This window comes from Polypterus senegalus, chromosome 6 (genome assembly GCF_016835505.1).
Source record: "Polypterus senegalus isolate Bchr_013 chromosome 6, ASM1683550v1, whole genome shotgun sequence".
Lineage (NCBI taxonomy): Eukaryota > Metazoa > Chordata > Cladistia > Polypteriformes > Polypteridae > Polypterus > Polypterus senegalus.
Window position 1 is genome coordinate 178,972,105 of NC_053159.1, and position 22,044 is coordinate 178,994,148.

A 22,044-nucleotide genomic window follows, 5' to 3' on the forward strand; every position below is an offset into this window, starting at 1 on the left:
ATAAGTTTAATGTTATAGTGCATTTATAGCCACAGTTCCCAAGTCACATTATTTGAAAATTAACATTGTGTCGTATGCGAGAGCTGGGGGACCACCTAACACGGCTCGGACATCGTAGAACAGACTATCGGAGATAAAGAGCCGGGACGGGCTGTAAATGGCGCTTATGGTACGACACCGGGGGTCTGGAACCTGCAAACCACTGACCTTATGGACAATGAATACATAGCATATTGAATAATGTTAACCTCTTTTAAACCGAATCGAATGAATGAGAATCAGGAGCCTTGTTTGCGAACAAAATGAGCAAGAATCGCGAGACTCTGCATCTCAGGTAATGCGATTCAGTTCACGAATAAAACTGCACAAAAATCTCGTGACTCGTTTGCATATCAAACAAGCACGACTCGTTTTTTGTTCTTGGATAACAGTGCAGCTCACGAATAAAATGAACGAGAATCGTGCATCGCGTTTGCGCATTTAAACAAACAAACATCGCGTGACTTGTTCTCGGGTAACGCTACCGTGCACGAATCAAGTGAAGGAGAATTGTGTGACTCGTTTGCGAATCCAACAAATGAGAATCATAGGACTTGCTGTCATGCAGTGATTCCGTTTAAAAAATCAAGTGAGCACGAATTGTGCGAGTCGTTTGCGACTCAGATGAGTGGGGAACATTCGACTTGTTTGCGACTCATTGGAAAAAGAATCATGTGACTCGTTTGCTAATGAAATGAGTGAGAAATCGTGGGAGGTGTTCCCAGGAGTTTAAACTTGAAAGAATTAATGACGATACATGTCTGGTGCATTCAATGAGCTGTAAGAAGTGCAGGATAAAGTAAAAGTTAAAGCAAAATAAGTGTTAGAAGATAAACGTTTATATTGGCAGCTAGGGATGTTTCTGGGCATAGACGTTCTAGATAAGCGTATAGGGCGCCCTCTAGTGGTCAGGGCGCATTACTGTAGTCCCATGTAGAGATTCCTATCTTTATTTTGTTTCGAAAAAATATCCACTGTTGTGCGTCTCATCGGCGCCTGGACTGTCTGCACTGTGCACGGGACAATTTGTTTTCCAGAAACGGCCGTGGACGGCGTGCCTTTTTTTTTAAACAACATAGACCTACGAATACTCGGACTCAAAGCGAATGTCCGATTATATTGTTTTATATCATACTAGCCATGTTCGGTCTTAACGCCAAACGATCTACGCAGTCCAACATTATGATGATGCCAGTAATAATAATAATCCTCAAACTGTAGCATGGAAGAGACAGACATGGCGAAATCAAATTAAGCGATCGAAGCGGCGACAGGACTGTAGCTCTTGAGTGAATTGCTTAAAACTAATTCAACCCAAACTATGATTGTCTCACAAATGGACGTACATTAAAACTTGTCCAATTGTGAGATTCGCTAAGTTTTCAATTTAGTGTATTTAATTCAAATTACATGTATTCATTACGGCAGCGTCTTATTTAGAAAAAAAAAATATGTAAAAATGTCACCATCATCAAAAAGCATACGTTTAACTGGTGGTTTAAATAGGTAACTATAACATATATTAGACAAGCTACTGTAGTGTTCTTTAGGGAACCGCTAAAAGCAATACACAAAACTTATAATGCAATTAAATTCCTTTTTCTGTTGGCTGCTCCCATTTGGGGCAGTTGATCAGTCCGATAAGGCTGGATGAGTTTCAAATCAATTTTTCCCATAAGAAATAATGTAAATAGGATTGCTCCATTCCAGACCCCCAAATGATTGCTTATTTATACCTTCTTCTTATTTTGGAAGCTCCCGTTAGTGGTCACCACAGCAGATCATCTTCTTCCATATCTTTCTGTCCTCTCCATCTTGTTCTGTCACACTCATTACCTGCATGTCCTCTCTCACCACATCCATAAACCTTCTCTTAGGCCTTCCTCTTTTCCTCTCCCCTGCCACCTCTATCCTTAGCATCCTTCTCCCAATATACCCAGCATCTCTCCTCTGCACATGTCCAAACCAATGCAATCTCGCCTCTCTGACTTTGTCTCCCAACCGTCCAACTTGAGCTGACCCTCTAATGTCCTCATTTCTAATCCTGTCCATCCTCGTCACACCCAATGCCAATCTTAGTATCTTTAACTCTGCCACCTCCAGCTCTGTCTCCTGCTTTCTGGTCAGTGCCACCGTCTCCAACACACATAACATACCTGGTCTCACTACCGTCCTGTAGACCTTCCCTTTCACTCTCGCTGATACCCGTCTGTCACAAATCACTCCTGACACTCTTCTCCACCCACTCCACCCTGCCTGCACTCTCTTCTTCACTTCTCTTCCACAAACCCCGTTACTCTGTACTGTTGATCCCAAGTATTTAAACTCATCCACCTTCGCCAACTCTACTCCTGTCATCCTCGCCATTCCTCTGACCTCCCTCTCATTCACACACATGTATTCTGTCTTGGTGTTCCTACTGACCTTCATTCCTCTCCTATCATATCTCCACCTCTTCAGGGTCTCCTCATCCTGCTCCCTACTATCTCTACAGATCACAATGTCATCAGTAAACATCATAGTCCACAGGGACTCCTGTCTAATCTCATCTGTCAACCTGTCCATCACCATTGCAAATAAGAAAGGGCTCAGAGCCAATCCCTGATGTAATCCCACCTCCATCACTCCTACCGCAGACCTCACCACTGTCACACTTTCCTCGTACATATCCTGTACAACTCTTACGTACTTCTCTGCCACTCCCGACTTCCTCATACAATACCACAGCTCCTTTCTCCTCACCCTGTCATATTCTTTCTCCAGGTCCACAAAGACGCAATGCAACTCCTTCTGGCCTTCTCTAAACTTCTCCATCAACACCCTCAGAGCTAACATCACATCTGTGGTGCTCTTTCTTGGCTGCTCACTAATCATCGCCTCACTTCTTAACTGACCTTCCACTACTCTTTCCCATAACTTCATGCTGTGGGTCATCAGTTTTATTCCCCTGTAGTTACTACAGTCCTGCACATCCCCCTTATTCTTAAATATCGGCCCACCAGTACACTTCTTCTCCACTCCTCAGGCATCCTCTCACTTTCCAAGATTCCATTAAACAATTTTGCCAAACCAATATGCGGACAACAATAACAAAAAAAAAAATTTCTGAAATAAAACCCTTCAAGAGCGTATTTTTCGGAGACAGACATTGCTATAACTCAACATCTTCTGAAATTGTGAATTCGAGGTCCTAAACACTTTGCTGTCCCCAGTCGTGTCACCAGCTCTCAAAGTACAGGTCTGGCCATCCGAGTGTAATTGCAGGCCGCAGTACCTGTGAGGTCAGTCAGCGTCAGTCAGACTATGAGTAGCATTAGGGGCCCCGTTACGCTGTGGGTAAGATTAGGGATGTAGGAGGGTCATCTCGGTCGAAGGGCATTTTGGGGCTGACGTTGTGGGCATTACCTGATCTGTGTCATAGGTATTGCAAGCTGCAGCTAGACCCTCTCTTGCTGTCGCTCAAAGCAAAGGGGGTGGTGGGGCGCCATTTGCAACTTCGCCTCAGGCAGCAAAAATCCTAGAACTGCCTCTGATGGCCGCACTCGGCGAGTCTGTAGTTGTTAACTCAAACACACCCATTTCTGGGGAAAACATGGAAACTCCACACAGGCAATGCCTAGGGTGGGGCGAGTAGTGGGTACTAACCCCTGTGCCACCAGGCTGCACATTTTCCTTTAATATTTTAAAGCCTGTTTAATTCAGTTTAGGGTTGAGGGAGGTCAGAGCCAATGGCAGGAAACAGCGTGGTCAGGATGCCAGTCCATCATGGGGTCCACTCACTCACACACACACACACACACACTCACTCACACACACTCACACTCACTCACACACACACACACACTCACTCACACACACACACACACAGTGGGTTACTTAGCCTGACCAGCACAGTTTTGGGGACACAATCCCAGGGAGGACCTTCACACTGATAACGTGGAATGGCTAACTGGGGGAGGCAGCTTGATGGCCGAGGTCTCCAGGACTCTAAACAAATCCAAATCGTATTATGGGATATCATCTACTGTTAAATTCTGCTCTGTACTTGTAATAGTTTTATTTGTATACTGTATTGAGGATTTGTTCTGTTCTGTGTATTGTATTGTATTGTATTGTATTGACCCCCTTTTGTATTTGACACCCACTGCACACCCAACCTACCTGGAAAGGGGTCTCTCTTTGAACTGCCTTTCCCGAGGTTTTTCCCATTTTTTTTTGGAAGTTTTTCCTTGTCTTCTTAGAGAGTCAAGGCTGGGGGGCTGTCGAGAGGCAGGGTCTGTTAAAGCCCATTACGGCACTCCTTGTGTGATTTTGGGGTATAGAAAAAATAAATTGTATTGTGTAATGCACAAGTGTGGAGTTCAAACCCAGGATGCTGGATGTGTGAGGTGGCATGCTACCTACAGTCATATCATGTCATGTCATGTTTACGCAATATGGCGCCTTCACTATGAAAATTGTTTGCACGTTTTCAGCCAATGCAGATTTAAGGGTCTCAGTTTGTCTTTTATTGTTTTATTTGTTTTGCCCGAGTGTCACCCTAAATGTTTCAGCATAAATTAAATAAGAGGAGTGGAGTGCAGGGCCACCTGTCTTTGAAGGGGCACCAAGTGACGCAGGTTTATACTAAAAGGGAGATGGGGACTGTGATCGTGATTCAGAGTGACACTTTTTGACAAAACATCACATGTGGTGTAAACCTGAAACGTGATCGTGAGGCTGTGGACCTCAAATGCTGAGGTTGCGGGTTTGAATCCCACCACTGACACTGGGTGACCCTGACCAAGTAACTTCACCCGCCTGTACTCCAATTGGAAAAAAACAAAAAGAAATGTAAGTAATTGTACAGTGGAACCTCAGTTCACAAACGTATCAGACCACATACAGAGCGCTTTACGACCAAAAAGTTCTCCAAACCTTTGCCTCGGTTCACAACCACACACTTGATATACGAACAAGCCAGCTTCCCTTTCGGTTTGTATGCGCGTGTTCGGTCTCTCCCTGTGCATTCCCTGAGCAGTGAGCGAGCAAGAGAGAAACAAACAAACACACACACACACACACACACCCAAACACACACACACGTGTGTGTGCCAGAGACAGACAGACAGACAGACAGACAGGTGCGCACGAGAGACCCCCCAACCCACACACACACACACACACACACACACACACACGCGAGCGAGACAGAGAAGGCAGTTAAAGAATGCACGAGGCTTGTTTTAAAGAGACTGCTTCAAGCATTGTTTTAACCTCGTTGTATTTAATGAAGACTTTTTTCTATTGGATTTTAACCTCCACTTCACTTCTGTTTCCAGCGATCGGTTCGTAGCGTGTATTGTTGTAATGTTACTTTTCTTGGTTGTTTATTAAATTATGGATTTTTTCAAATGTTCATTTTTTTCCCTGTGCTTAAAACTCATTAAAAAAGTAGTGTTTTTAGCGAGCAGTTCGTAGCGCTGTAGGGTGAACTCTTGCAGTGTTAGTTTTCTCTGTTGTTCAAGGTTTTCTCAGTGTTATTCAATGTTTTTACATTTAGTTTATTATTACGCTGTGCATTCTATGGTATAATTAACTATATTTGTGCTTAAAAACTTAAAAAAAAATATTTACATACAGTTCATACGGTCTGGAATGCATTAATTGTATTTACATACAATCCTATGAGGGAAATTACTTTGGTTCACAACCAAATCAGTTTACGACCAGTTTTGGAACGAATTACAGTCGTGAACTGTGGTTCCACTGTACTTCAAAATGTTGTAATTGGCCAAATAAATGCAACGCAATGCCATTTAATTAACTCTGAGTATATATAGCGCCTTTCAAAATGAGCTCTATGATTCAAATGATTACATCACTCACTTATTATTTTGTATTGCCTTTTTAATCAAACACAGTCCAAAAGCACATCACATATACAGTACAGTGCCACCTAGTGGTACAAGCTTAGTATGAGGCCTTCTGTATTTTCCTTATAGCGCCTTTCAGTATGGACCTCCATATAACATGAGGGATACCCAGGGGCATTGGGGCTTTTCCTTTCTTCTCTCCTTTAGGTGCCATCTAAATTACTTTTCCTGATGTCCCAGAATTCCCTGCTCTCAGCCCTCTGCTCTTCGCCCTTCCCTATTGGTTGGCTGGTAGCTTCATACCCAACTCCAGCAAAGGAACAAATGAAGAATAAACAAATTACAAGAAATCGATCAATAAGGCAAATCTAAGAAAAGCCATCAAACAGAATCGGGCAGTGCCCACCAGGAGCCTCTCCATGCCCCTTAGACTTGGTTTTTCCATTTAGACGCTCAGGAGCAGTGCCACCCCAGCCAGGATCCACTTGGCGGGCCGCTCCTTTGTCTTCAAGTGGAATGTCCACACGTAGGTGGCACCTCTCAGCTTGGTTTTGTACACCGGGCACTCGTAGATGTTTCGTGTCTCCTGCCGGTCATTTGGTATCGCTCTGACAAAGATTACTGGCATCGCTGGCGTCAGCTCCTTCAGACGAGCTTCTGTTATGTTGCCACCTTGTATGTCCCACCTGGCACCTGTGGAAGAGAAGGATACAATCACATTGGGGTGGGTTTCACTTGGGTTGGCATGTTCACAATAAAGGGGGAGGCTGGCATTCATCAGTCACACTAGTTTACATAATAGTAATCTACTATTGAACTGGCATGGCCACAGGGCTCTGTTTGGGGGCATCCTAGCTGGTGGACAGGTGACTCAGCGGTACATGCTGAACTTCCTAAGAGGCTATGTAAAAAATGCTTGGCTTTAAACGTGCAACATGGAGATTTTGGACCCTGGTACCCCTGTTCCTGCCGGCCCCTCCAACAATCAGAGCAATGCAAATCTAATATGCTTATTCATGACAAAAAAATAATTGTGCCAACTACTCTTAACAGGGTAACAGTGCAGCGCCACGAGGCACCAGCAGGTGGCAGCACCATCACACAGCTACAGCAGAGATCTCCTCGTACTCGGCGCTCTTCGTAACTTCTATGCTGTTGTTTGTTCGGACGGCTTCTGTGGCCGAGGAACTTCTGGGGTCGTCACATTTGAGAAGGCAAGGAGCCCCCCGAATGACCTTACCTTCCATGTACAGCCCGTGCACGTAGGCCCCCTCTCGGGCTGCCTGGTTGAACTCTTCCTTGTACTTTTTGGTGACGTCGACAGTCAGCTGCATTTTGTCCAGCGGCCACTCATTTTTGCGAGCCAAGCTCTGCATTACGGCTGAAATGACAAGTGGAAGGAGAAGCGTTAGGGCGTCATGGTGGTGCAGTGGGCTGCGCTGTCGCTCCATGGAGCTCGCGGCCTGACTGTGGAGTTTCCATCTTGACCCATCAGCAGGGGCTGCTCAGAGCTCTTGGGGGTCCTTCCGCGGTGTGCAGGTTAGCCACACACTGGCACATCAGAACTGGGAGACCGCAGAGGCAACTGGTGTGCCACCGTGGTGTTCAAAATGTCATTAGCAGGTCTGCATAAGAATACAGCCAACTGTATTTATTATATAATGAGCAGAGCGCATACTAAATATACAGGGTGACACAGAAAAACGGGAACGTTTGAAATGCGTAGTGGCAGCCATGTACAGTTGGCAGCACTGCGGAACAGGGACCTTGAGCTGAAAACAGTCTTGCCATTTAGTAATCAGGGATCAGTGGAGCGGTCAACAGCGTGCTTTCGCCATAAAAATGTTTTACAAAAACAATGTTAGTTTGGCTGCGGTGCGCTGGCACCCTGCCCAGGATTAGTTCCTGCCTTGCGCCCTGTGTTGGCTGGGATTGGCTCCAGCAGACCCCCGTGACCCTGTGTTCGGATTCAGCGGGTTGGATAATGGATGCATGTTAGTTTGGAAGGTGACATTCCTTGGCCCTCAAGATCACCAGATTTGTCCCTTTGTGATTTTTTTTTAGTGGGGCTACCTTAAGAGTCGGGTCTACACGACTCGGCCAAGGACACTGAAAGAATTGAAACAAAGAATTCAAGATGAAACTCGTGGTATCCCAGCTGAGATGTTGCAGCGATCAATGGGGAACCTCAACAGCAGATTGGAAGAATGCATACGTACAGGAGGACGCCATCTACAGGACGCAATTCTCAGACATTGATCATCTGGATTACTGTCTCTTAAAAGGCAAGTTGTTGTGGTTCAGTTGCTGTCAATAAAATGTTTTTGTTGGATTTCCTATATTTTATTATTTTTTTATTGAGTTTTTCAAAAGTTCCTATTTTTCTGTGTCACCCTGTATTAATGGGCTATAGGCAGGTCTAAAAATAACAACATATAGGGCTAAAATGCATAATGTTTTAAAATAATGTTTTATAGATAGACAGAATTTTATTTGTCCCTAGAATTTAGCAATATGAAATATATTACAATATAAAGCAGGCATGATAATTATATAACATAATATACAGTAGTATACTAAGCAGGTCTGTGAATTGTATAATATAATAAATATACAATATAGTATAAACACATATTTTTCTCTCTTGAGACAAGTTCTTCCTAAAAAATAATAAACAAGTCTGAGCATTTCATAATATAATATCATGTAATATAATAGGTTTGTAAAATATAATGAGCAAGTCTGCAAATTCTGTAATCAAATTCAATCAGCAGGTCTGAGAATTACATACTGAACATAGTATAATATAATAAGTGTAGCAGAGCATTGTATAATGGAATAGTTTTGTAAAATACAATATAATAAACAGGTTTGAGAATTGAATTATCTATTTATTTAGAAGATCATTTGCTCCTGCTGCTGTGAGATTTTATTACACTGTTGTGAATACACAGGACTCCTGACCTGTCACCACTCGACCTTCTGACACTGCAACAACAGACACATTTGGACTTTTTATTATTTATTTATTCATTTATTTATGTTGGTTCTCCTTCCTTTCATAGTCATTTTTAACCATTTTGACTACTCTGTTTGAGTTACTGGACGCCTGAATTTCCCTGAGGGAATAAATAAAGTGTCTGTCTATACTGCCTTTCACATCTATCTATCCTGCCGAATATACCAAATTAATATCTATCTATCCTGCCGACTATACCAAACTAATATCTATGTATCTATCTATCCTGCCGACTATACCAAATTAATATTTATCTATCTATCCTGCCGACTATACCAAACTAATGTCTATCTATCTATCCTGCCGACTATACCAAACTAATATTTATCTATCTATCCTGCCAACTATACTAAATGAATTACTGTCTCTCTATCCTGCTGACTATACCAAATTAATATTTATCTATCTATCCTGCTGACTATACCAAACTAATATTTATCTATCTATCTAATAGTGCTTTTTATGTCTGTCTGTCTATTATGTGGTGCCTTATCTATCTGTCTAGTCTAATCTAATCAGCAGGTATGTGAATTGTATAATATAATAAATATATTACGGTAAACAGGTCTGAACACTGTATAATATAGTAATATCACATAATGGTTTTGTAAAATACAATATAATAAGATCTGAGAATTGTGTAATTTATTTTGATCGTCTGAGAATTGTATAATTTTGTAAATACAATATACTCTCTGTTCTGTGAATCCTTCTTTTTCTTGTCCTTCATCTTCTCCCACTTTTGTGTGGGGTTGATGTGCCTGATCCACCTTCTCCAAACCGCTCCGTCCTGCACCTCCTCGCCAGTCAGACTGTTTTCCTTCAGATCTTCTTTTACTTTATTCATCCACCTCTGCTTTGGCCTCCCTCACTTTCTCTTCTCCCGTATTTCCATTCCCATCATTTCATTGTCTCATTTCTTATTCTGCCCTTCTTCGTAACTCCACACCTCCATCTCCACATTCTCATTTCTGCGAATATCCAACGTCTTCTCCTGCACTCCCTTTGCTGCCCATATCTCAGCTCCATACATCATGGCTGGTCTTAGCACTTTCTCAAAAACCTTTGTTAGCCTTGTCCTTAATTCTTTGATCACACAAGACTCCTGATGTCTTCTTCTTCTAATTGTTCTTTCCACACTGCACTCTAGAAGTCAGCTCTCCATTTAGTTCTCCATCCTGGGCTCTGACTGATCCTCGATATTTAAATGTCTCCACTCTTTCAGTAGCTCTCTCTAACTTCTGAATCCTGAATTATATTATATTATATTATAGTAAGAATGTCTGAGCATTGTATAATTTTACAATGTATAATATAATCCATCCATCCACCCATCTTCAACCCGCTATACCCTAACTACAGGGTCACGGGGGTCTGCTGGAGCCAATCCCAGCCAACACAGGGCACAAGGCAGGAAACAAACCCCGGGCAGGGCGCCAGCCCACCGCAGGGCACCCACACACACACCCACTCCAGTCACACACATTAGGGACAATTTCGGATCGCCAATGCACCTGACCAGCTTTGTAAAATACAGTAAGCAGAACTAAGAGCTGCCCAGTCTACCAGTTGTAATCTAAACCGCACGTCGGAGACTTCGATCACGTTGTAGTACCCTCAGCAGCTCTGTGAATTGTGTAATATAAAACGGTTTTGTCAAATGCAGTCAAGCCAGTGGGCCTGAACGTCGCCACTCCAATTCCAGTTTGTCCCAGTGGTGGTGTTGCTGCCCCCCAGATCTCCAGCTGTCACTCCCGTCCCATGTCCTGGTCTCCCCTTTGCTCTTCCATGTCTCCCTTTATTTTTTTTTCCTTACTAATTTTGTTTTCCATTTCAGGGTCACAGGGAGCTGAAGCCCACTGAGGTGCAGCACAGACGCCCACCCCGTTGGAGACACCCCAGTGACACCCACCAGGTCAGTCGGTTTGGAGTCATCGGCCAGGGTCAGCACTAAACGCACTAAACCCACGTGAGCAGACCAGGAGTTGCCCCCGGACCCTCTTTGCCGCTGTAGCAGCGGTAGCCCCCCGCGCCACCACCCCGGCCTCTTTTTTTTTCCTTTCATTTTAATCTTCCCTTTTTCGTATGCCACTAAACTGCACTTGCATGATATACATTTTCAATTTGCATTTTTTATTTTTAGTTGTTTACAATTGAGATTTCTTCCTCTCCTTCTTCTTCTCCTTCTCCTTCTTCTTTTTTTTTTCCAAAACATAACCGCTTGAAAAACTATTAGCATAATAAAGATGCACTTGAAAATACCAGCATTAAACAGCAATGAAGATCCACTTTCAGTTGATGAATATTTAGGGAAATAATTGTTTATGACATTCAAGCATTGAGCTGATCTGGTAATCAAGCTATGAAATACAATATTTATTCATTAGAGCAAATTTAATGAGGCCTCCTGGCAGTAATTATAAAAATTACTGTAGCAGTAAATTAGTAAGCGAGGCTGACACGCCGCTGCCTACCTGTGAGGAAGGACTGGGGGTTGAAGAGGCCTGATATCCAGACGACGCTGGGGAGGCACAGATCCTGGGTCCAAGTATCGAGCTCTCGGCAGCGGAGGAGGAGATCGGCGTACCTGTGGAGCGCCAGGCCATGTTAATTAGTCTGCACATGCTAATGAGGGGCGCAAAGGCGGCCCCCAAATCGAGCTCGTTACCAGACGCCCGCCTCCGAGCGCCCCGGCGCAGTCACGTACATGCAGGGTGCCAGCTGCTCGCATTCCAAACCCGGCGATTTCAGGGTGGGAATATTCAGCAGAAAGCAGGGGCTCAATGGTCTGCGGCATGGGGGGACTCGCTTACACACACACACACACACCCCGCCACTCACCAGTGAAACACCAGCATGTGAGCACAGGGAGAACGTGCAAAGACCACCCATCGACAGTAATGCAGAGGCTGAACTTTGTAAAACGGCAATGCCCAGTCCCAATGAGATGCCCAAGGCTTTTTATGTCAAAAAAAGAAAAAGTGCTGCGTGCAATCAGAGCGGGTCTTCATTACAATTATATAGTGCCTTTCATGGCATACACTTCACAAAACCGGCCAGCTTCATACTTCCAATGCACGTCCTGCTTATCATTCGTTTTCTCCATGCTGGTGTTTATCCTGCCATCAAAGCGGGTGGCAACCCTGAGCAGGGTGCCAGTCTGTCCTGCAACTTGCTCACATACACCAGTCAGAGTGTTCAACACTGGCATCCCGGCAGAGTGAACCACTAATGCTACCTGCTGTGCCACCACACAATAGCGGGGAAGTGAAATGAGTCCAAAATTAGTAGACTGGCACCAAGTGATGCTATGCCACCACACAATAACAGGGAACTGAAATGAGTCCAAATCAGTAGACTGGCACCTAGTGATGCTGTGCCACCACACAATAACAGGGAATGGAAATGAGTCCAAAAAATCAGTAGACTGGCGTCTAGTGGTGCTGTGCCTACACACAATAACAGGGAAGTGAAATGAGTCCAAAAATCAGTAGACTGGCACCTAGTGATGCTGTGCCACCACCCGATAACAGGGAATTGAAATGAGTCCAAAAAATCAGTAGACTGGCACCTAGTGATGCTGTGCCAACAACACAATAACAGGGAAGTGAAATGAGTCCAAAAATCAGTAGACTGGCACCTAGTGATGCTGTGCCAGCTCCCGATAACAGGGAATTGAAATGAGTCCAAAATCAGTAGACTGGCACCTACTGATGCTGTGCCAGGTACGGACTGACTTGGGTATAGCCTGCTTTCAATGGCATCAGTTTAGAATGTCATCAAAGATGGCCATCAGAATGAACTGCCATTGAATCGTAAGCCTGAGTCACTCTTACCTGAGCCCAGAATCGAATTAATGATGCAAAAGGAATGAAAGACAAGCAATTCCACCATCCAAACTACCCCCGCATTAGGATTATTAAAAAATACAGTTATGAAAATGAAGCTCCAAACACTGGCAAGATCCGCCTTACTCAGCCCACCCACAGCTGCGGCCCATCCCTTCTGCTGTCACAAAGCCATTCCGACGCAGGCAGAGGACTAAAGAGGCAGAAATCTACAGAAGTAAGAGCGTAATGCCCTCTGCCTGCCTTTGGGCTCGTTTGATGTGATTTATCCATTTCACACACTGAGGACCTCATTTCAGCCCTCGGAGCACATGGCGTCTACTTGTTTGTCCTCGTCCTGTTAGACTTCTCCTTGGCCTTTGACATGGTCAACCACAAGATCCTCCTTGGCAGCACTAGGACTGTCCTCCAGTGGTTTGAGTCCTGCTTCTTGGGACAGAGCCAACCACATGTCCTGGCATAGAGAGATGTCAAGGGTGCACCAGGCAATCACTGGAGGGCTCCAAGGATTGTTGATGGGCCCCCTCATCTTCTCCCTAAACACCTCCTCACTTGGTCCTATCACTAAGTCTCATGTTTTCTCTTATTGGTGCTGTGATGATGATACTCAGCTGTGCCTGTTGTTCCCTCCAGAGGACCACAGGGTATCGGCTACAGTCTCTGCAAGTCTCACTAATGAAGGAGCACCATCTCCAGCTCAACCCGGCAAAGATGGACCTTATTGTTATCCCATGTGCAGAGGAGAGATGCTGGGTATATTGGGAGAAGGATGATAAGGATAGAGCTGATAGGGAAGAGGAAAAGAGGAAGGCCCAAGGATGTGGTGAGAGGGGACATGCAGGTGATGAGTGTAACAGAGCAAGATGACAAGGACACGAAGATATGGAAGAAGATGATCAGCTGTGGTAACCACTAACAGGAGCAGCCGAAAAAGGAACTGAACTTGACATCATCCACTGCCAGACAGTGTTGAGAAGCTATTGAGAAGGCTAACAGATTGTCAGGTTATATGGTGTCTTGATGTGTGGCGTACAAGTCACAGGAGGTTCTGCTCAGCTTTATAACACACTGGTGAGGCCTCATCTGGAGTCCTGTGTGCAGTTTTGGTCTCCAGCTACAAAAAGGACATAACAGCACTAGAGAAGGTCCAGAGGCTACAGGGGATGAGTTATTAGGGAAAATTAAAAGAGCTGAGCCTTTACAGTTTAAACAAAAGAAGACGAAGAGGAGACCTGACTGAAGTGTTTAAAATCATGAAGGTAATTAGTCCAGTGGATCGAGACGGTGACTTTAAAATGAGTTCATCAAGAACACGGGGACACAGTTGGAAACTTGTGAAGGGTAAACTTCACACAAACGTTAGGAAGTTTTTCTTTACACAGAGAGCCACAGACACTTGATGTAAGCGACCAAGTAGTGTGGTAGACGATAGAACTTTAGGGACTTTCAAAACTCGACTTGATGTTTTTTTTGGAGAATTAAATGGATAGGACTGGTGAGCTTTGTTGGGCTGAATGGCCTCTTCTTGTCTGGATTGTTCTAATTTTCTGATGTATTAAGATCAAATCCTTGATGCTTGTCTACAGAGTAGTCAGTGGCTCAACACCAATGTATATGGAGACACTTGTGAGCTTCTGTGGTCTTTCAAGCTGTAGCACTGCTATGGAGTAAAGGACTGCATATCCCAGCTGCCCCGAGGGTGTTGCTCTATTGGACAACAGCGTATGACAAATGACAAATAATGGAATCTAATCAGAGATGAAAAGGAACAAACTCTCAACTCAAAGAGTAGAGACATTGATGAGAGGGGTAGTGGAGATGGTGGATGGGACATCCAGCACCGACAAAAGGATAAAACATTTAAAAACGCAGAAATACTTGCTCTCTTACTTTAACCCATTGGACGGATATACCCAGGGAGCACCAGGTACTCCAGCTGGTGAATTCGTAACTATGGGGGGCACAGACTGATGAAGTCCACATTTCAATTGAGTAAATGCTGCTGAAAATTAGTAACAAAAAACAATTAGGCAACAAGGAATCAAAAGATATTTTGAAATCAGAAAACTCCCAATACAATTAAAATAAATGAGAAGACCCTCCTGTGACTCCGCCCCCTGGATATCATGGATGGCCTATATCAGCATTTCTAAGCCTTTTAAGTATTTGCGGCCCGAGTTTTCATAACAGCTTTAATTGTGCCCCCCTAACGTTTTTTGAAAGGAGCCCACTAATACCAATTTGTTCTTTTTTAATTAATGATATATCATAGATGCATATTTTATTATACCTACTTAACTTTTATCGACATTTATCTAACTCTATATTTATTTTTCTAGTATCAGAATGTAGTTTAAGTTAATTTGTTTTGGTTTCAATAGATGTATTTTTCATATTTTTGATTCTTGTTTTCTTTTTTTCGTTTTTGTTACTTTGTGCCCCCCTAGGGGGGCCCGCCCCACAGTTTGAGAACCACTGGCCTGTATACTGGGACTGTGAATGCTGTGCAGAGTGGAGACAGACCCTCTTTGTTTTTCCCAATTGATTACGGGGTCCATCAGGTGTCTGTTCCCTGAAGCCTACGAAAAAACTCGTAATCCCGACCCACCTTAAATTCCTTCACACCTTTCCATCAGTGTCTTTTGTGTTGTAAATTTGTCCACCAGCACAAGCAGCCTGCTATCCCATCACCCCTAACCGCCGTAGCTCAACTCGGGCAAAAAAACTCTCCCAACTCAAGCCAAGGCTCCTTTCTGTGTGTGAGAAGCCGGAGTTGTAGAGGGTATTTAATATATCGTTATTTGGAATAGATGCATTTCATGTGTGTTCCATGTCTACAACGATCTGGGTAATTGTAGGATGACAGGAAATGCAAGGAATGTTGAACACATACCTAAAATAGAAACATTTTTCACGTTATAGTACTACTGACAAAATTTTGACATGAACTGTACGAGGTGAGACACAAAAATAACTGGATTGGTAAAAAAAATATATATTTATTGATCAATGACAGCATTCTAAACATTGTCACCTTCTCTATACACCCCCTTAAGATATCTACATCGCTCCAGATGTATCTTCCATTCATTGAAACAGTACTGGAAGTCTTCTTGCTTGAAGTTCTTCAACACGCTTGCCGTTTTTGTCTTCACTTCATCCGCTGAAGAAAAATGTGTTCCCTTCAGGTCACTTTTGATTTTTGGTAACAAGTAAAAGTCACAGGGAGCTAAATCGGCGAATAGGGAGGAGGATCGAGGACAGGAATGTTTTTGTCAGTCAAAAACTGCTTTACGGAAAAAGCATTATGATCATTTCGAACAATCTGATGTTTTCATCCATCCAAGACGAGTGCGGGCGACCTGTGCATTGAACGTCTTCCACATTTCCTTGTCCTTCCTTGTGCGACTTAAAAACTCGTGTGCGAGACAAACTGTTTTTATCATTTCATAAGTTTCTGTGGCCGTCCTGTTCAATTTCGTGAGAAATTTGATGTTGATTTGCTGTTCGATTTTTTTCACCCGACATTATCGCGGTAACTCATGTAGTAATTGTTGTGCAATACTGAGTGGGCTCTTCACAGGATATACCAAGGTGGTTGGCGGTTTGAGAGGGCGTGTAGGACGGGATATAGTTCTATGATTCACGTCAGGTCGACCTCCAGACAGTTTTCCAGGAAAGCCCCAAGCCCAGTCCGGTTATTTTTGTGTCTCACCTCGTATAATGTGTGAAGACTGAAGTCCAATTAGCAAATAAACACTTTCACGTGTTACGCCTGGTGCAGCTGCGTTGCTCTTATGTGTGAGTGGACGTTTCTTGCGGGGAGGGCTTCTGTTCTGTTTCTCCGATGTAGAACCCTCGTCCTCATCGGAGTTCGCCTCTGTTACAGCGCGTCTTTATCTGAAAACAGCAGCGTCAGATCGGGGGGAGCGTGAACGCGACTGAGAGAATAAAACTGAATACAAAAAAAAACACTAACCTTTACAAGTACCATACATTTACACCAGCGGTTACAGACTCAAATCAAATGTATATTTTTATTGTATAACTAGCTGTGTAAGCCTGTGCTGTCCTAGAAACTATTGAAATCGTCAGGAAAAAAAGTGAAAAGTAGAGATGACAGGTAATTGAAAGGAACTACTCTGGGCGTCTCTCTCCTAGGAGGATTTGTGTTGCCGACGTGCTCGCATCGCTTGTGTATTAGCAGCTAAGCGACTGACTTTCTTCAGAGGTTTTGTTTTGCCGATGTGCTCGACATGCTTCTGTAAAAGCGGATAAGCGAGTGACTGTCGCTTCGGATGTTTCGTTCTGCCGACGTGCTGGCCTCACTTGTGTATTCTCGGAGGCGGAGCTCTTACCCCGACTCCACCTCTCACTTCCTGGCCAGACAGACAGACACACACACACTTCCACGCATAGACGTTTATATACAAGATAGTAACAATGAGAGCAACTCACTACTCAAAACGGTAATTCTGGCAAACGAACCCGTGACACCTCTTGATTATGAGTCAGCAGTTCTTACCGCTGCAGCACCCAAGCGGTCGTGTCAGCGTCGTACACTAACCTGAGCTCTTTTTCATCGGTTATATCATTGTCGGGCAACTGGTGCGCCGTGGAATTTTCTAGGGGCGCTGCGAAAACTTTTGTAAAATATTTAAAATTGCTAGTGTTTTTGAACTTTTGGTTGATTAAAAAGATAATGTTTAAAAAAAAATATTTTATGTTGGAAAAACAGATAACGGTTAATCAGATTATTGAATAAACAAATGTATTTATTTTGAATGCAAGTTAAAATTTTCGCTGTTCACCATTCATCATAATATCAACACCAGGAGTGTCAAAAACACATCTCGTGAGACTTAAAAAGTCTCGTTGTTAGAAGATCTCGCTCACTGTACTGATAGAAGAAGGCCAAGCAAATATAGAACGAGAAAATACGAACGCTACATTTTGGCTCTTGCCGACAAGAGAGTATCGCTGTAGCTGCAGCTCTCACCACTTAATCGTCTGAGTATTACTATGGAAAAACTAACCTTATTTTCGCTGTGACACCGCTGATCAACACCGTAAACTTTGTAAACTCAGTGACCTTTTCCAGTTCTTTGTGGTGAAAAACATTTTGTTGTGATGCAAGCATTCGATACTTCCTTGTAATTTAATTCTCAACGATTATCACTCGCTTTTTATTTACGGTAATTTTAATTAAACTTTATCTAGAAAAATTCATACATAGTTTATTCTCGTCACGACTTTATTCATGGGCAGTCCCTCAGGTGCGCCACGAAAGAAAATTTTTGGATTTAGTGCACTGCAACTCGAAAAAGGTTGCCTTTCACGGGGTTATATTCTTCAATAAAAGCGCACTTGTTTTGTTATACTTGTATCTTTTGTGAAAGTGTTTATTCGATATTTGGACTTCAGTCTTTACACATTATACACTTCATGTCAAAATTTTGTTCTTAGTACTAAAACATGAAAAAAGTTTCTGCTTTAGGTATGTGTTCAGCATTTCTCGCATTTCCTGTCATCCTATACTTACCCAGATCGTCGTAGACGCAGAACACACATGAAATGCACATGTTCCAAATAATGATATATATTGATTATTTACCCTCTGCAGCTCCAGGTACCTCACACACAGATAAAGAAGACTCGAGCTGGCAGAGCTTTTTGCCCGAGTTGAGCTACGTTGGTGGAGGGGATGGAACAGCAGGCTGCTTGTGCTGATCGACACATTTGCAAAACAACAGACACTGATGGAGAGGTGCAAAGGACTTTAAGGCAGCCCAGGATTACGAGTTTTTTTCATAGGGTTCAGGGATTCTGGTGTTAAGACACACAAGTCATCTGTGATACCAGGATGAGACTTGATGAAAGTCGAGGCTCGGTGGCCTGGGTCTGCCTGTGATGCATTTATTTTGAAGCAGGGTGGTGTTGGCAGACATGCCATTGCTGCACAGGGGAGGAATGGCTTGCTGGTAACCCTCGGTGGTTCATGTGGCCTTTGCTAGTCATTTTGACAGCAGTCACATCATTACACGGGTCAGGTGATAATGGCTACCCGCTCAGGCGCTGGCACCTTACGTCTTTCCCCGCCACTACACTTCAGTGCCATGTTAAGTGAACTACAGATGCAGGTGATGGGGGTCTTGATGCATCAGGTGAGAGGTTGCTTTACCAGCCAATGACATTCAGCAGCATCGTGACTGCATAAGTATGAGACTGATTAGCATAGTCCATATATGGATGTTAAAGGTGGGGTTTAAGGCACACTGACGTCTGCACAATTACAATGTGTCTGGGATTTATAAAAGTGAACTGCGCAGAAATGTGTGTACTGTAAATCAGGATTTACCAATCCAGTTTTTTTTTTTTGGTGTGCACATTTTCCCATTTTTTGTCTTCTCCTTATTTTCACATACAGAGTTCTTTTAAAAATGAGACCCCTGGCCTTTTGGAGGGGTTTTCTGTGGTTTAATTAAACAAAAATTGACCCCTTTGGCCAGAATGATCACCGCAATGTATGGAGGAAGAAGTGTGAGGCTTTCAAGCCAAAGAACACTGAAGCCTGGGAGTGGAAACCCGATATTGTGGGTGTAAAGGGTCTCGGGCACTGTAGAAAAGAGATGGCATCACGAGGAAGGAGCTTTAGCTAGAAACCCTGAAGCAGAAAGTTACAACTTTGCTCACAAATTTGCCTTTCAGCAGCACAGTGATGATCCCATAGAAACTGAAAAAGCGTCTCCACATGAGGGGGTCTACAAACCTAACGGACGCCCTTACAGCACTTCTGCCAGGAGGACTGGGCAAAGGCATCCTGCCACGTGTTGTGAGAAGCTGGCAGAAGGTGACCCATTCCAAGCATCAGATTCAAGTGAAGCAATTGGAAGGCAAGGCCACCAAACACGAAAACGTCTGTGGACAGCAATATGTGCGCCACGGAAAGCACAAGTTAAAGAAAAGAAAAAAAAAGTGATATTATGGTACCACTTAATATGAAAGGCGCTATATAAAGGCTGCAAAATGAACGATCACTGTAATCATGGAGACTTTATAAGGTGCCATAAACATATGAGGTGATGTGGCCTGTTCTGACATATTGTAGAGACGCTGCTCCATAAACGATAAACTTTTAAAGTGCTTTTTGATTACACACACCATGAAGGGCAATATTACAATGAATATGAATCATTTTCATACATGACATGCTGTCACTGCTCATTAGATAGGGCGCTATATATCTGTGAAAGTCATCATAATTATACACACATTACAGCAGAAGGCACTAAAAAATAAAATCTGGGGTAAGCGACTTCTATGTAGCATATTTATTAATATGAAAGACACTGCAAACTGTAATATGCAAGGCGCTATATAAAGGCTGCAAAGTTCCATGACGGTCATTGTACTTATACCACATTAGAAGGCACTTTAAAGTAAAATAGATAGATAGATAGATAAGGGGCTATAAAAAGATAGATAGATAGATAGATAGATAGATAGATAGATAGATAGATAGATAGATAGATACTTTATTAATCCCAAGGGGAAATTCACATAATCCAGCAGCAGTATACTGATACAAAGAAACAAAATTAAATTAAATAGAAATAAAAATGAAAAAAATAAAAATAAAAAAAGCAGACAATAACTGAGTAATGTTCGCATTTACTCCCCCGGGTGGAATTGAAGAGTTGCATAGTGTGGAGTCTCCTCAGTCTGTCAGTGGAGCAGGACGGTGACAAAAGTCTGTCACTGAAGTTACTCCTCTGCCTGGAGATGACACTGTTAAGTGGATGCAGTGGATTCTCCATGATTGACAGGAGTTTGCTTAGTGCCCGTCGCTCTGCCACAGATGTTAAACTGTCTAACTTTACTCCTACAATAGAGCCTGCCTTCTTAACAAGTTTGTCCAGGCGTGAGATGTCCTTCTTCCTTATGCTGCCACCCCAGCACACCACCGCGTAGAAGAGGGCACTCGCCACAACCGTCTGGTAGAACATCTGCAGCATTTTACTGCAGATGTTGAAGGATGCCAACCTTTTCAGGAAGTATAGTCTGCTCTGACCTTTCTTGCACAGAGCATCAGTATTGGCAGTCCAGTCCAATTTGTCATCCAGCTGCACTCCCAGATATTTATAGGTATGCACCCTCTGCACACAGTCACCTCTGATGATCACAAGGTCCATGACGGGCCTGGACCTCCTAAAATCCACCACCAGCTCCTTGGTCTTGCTGGTGTTAAGGTGTAAGTGGTTTGAGTCACACCATTTAACAAAGTCTTTGATTAGCTTCCTGTACTCCTCCTCCTGCCCACTCCTGATGCAGCCCAAAATATGGGGTGGCTGATTTCGATAGCAGATTTATTAATATGAAAGATATTGCATACCGTAATCTGCAAGGCACCATATAAAGGCTGCAGAGTTCTGTGAAAGTCATTGTAATTATGCACGCTTTATAAAGGCACTATAAAATAAAATGGGGTGATTGACTTCTACATGTTTGCATGTTCTCCTCGTGTCTGCGTGGGTTTCCTTCGGGTGCTCCAGGTTCCTCCCACAGTCCAAAGACAAGCAGGTTAGGTGCATTGGCGATCCTAAATTGTCCCTAGTGTGTGCTTGGTGTGTGTGTGCCCTAAGGTGGGCTGGCGCCCTGCCCAGGGTTTGTTTCCTGCCTTGCGCCCTGTGTTGGCTGGGATTGGCTCCAGCAGACCCCCAGTACCCTGTACTTAGGATATAGCGGGTTGGATAATGGATGGATATTTATAAATATGAAGGACACTATATGCTGTAATATGGAAGGCGCTATATGAAGGCTGCCAGATTATGTAACAATGACTGTAGTCAAATACACTTTGAAAGGCACTATAAATTATGAGGTGATTTATTTAGATGTTTTGTAATATGGAAGACGCTATACAAATGCTACTCTTTTTAAGCAGCTTTTTGATCATACGCTTCATGAACGGCGCCATTAAATGGACATATGGGTTGAGTGACATGAAGACGCCGCTCAGTGTGTAAGGCACTACATAAGGGCTGCAAAATTCTGTAAAGATCTTTGTGGTCACACACACATTTCGAGCTGTGCTATGAAATAAACAGTGGGATGACTGGTTGATGCAGTGCATTTTGAGTAATTAACATGAAAGGCACTCTATAAGTGTGGCACAGTGGTAACGCTGACCAGAGTTCACGCCCGGTTCTCCTCACGTCTGCCTGGGTTTCCTCCCACAGTCCAAGGACATGCAGGTTAGGTGGATTGGTGACGCTAAACTGGC

At 43.5% G+C, this 22,044-nt stretch overlaps 1 protein-coding gene across 1 annotated transcript in view; it reads right to left on the bottom strand.

The window, feature by feature from the left end:
- Window positions 1–5,928: 5,928 nt before the first annotated feature.
- LOC120530679 (dynein heavy chain 11, axonemal-like) overlaps window positions 5,929–22,044 on the bottom strand; it is a 645,801-nt gene continuing 629,685 nt past the window's right edge. Inside the window, 3 exon segments of the mRNA XM_039755100.1 lie at window positions 5,929–6,587; window positions 7,135–7,275; window positions 11,388–11,500. Of these exon segments, the coding sequence (XP_039611034.1) occupies window positions 6,340–6,587; window positions 7,135–7,275; window positions 11,388–11,500 (502 nt within the window). The 3' untranslated portion in view covers window positions 5,929–6,339.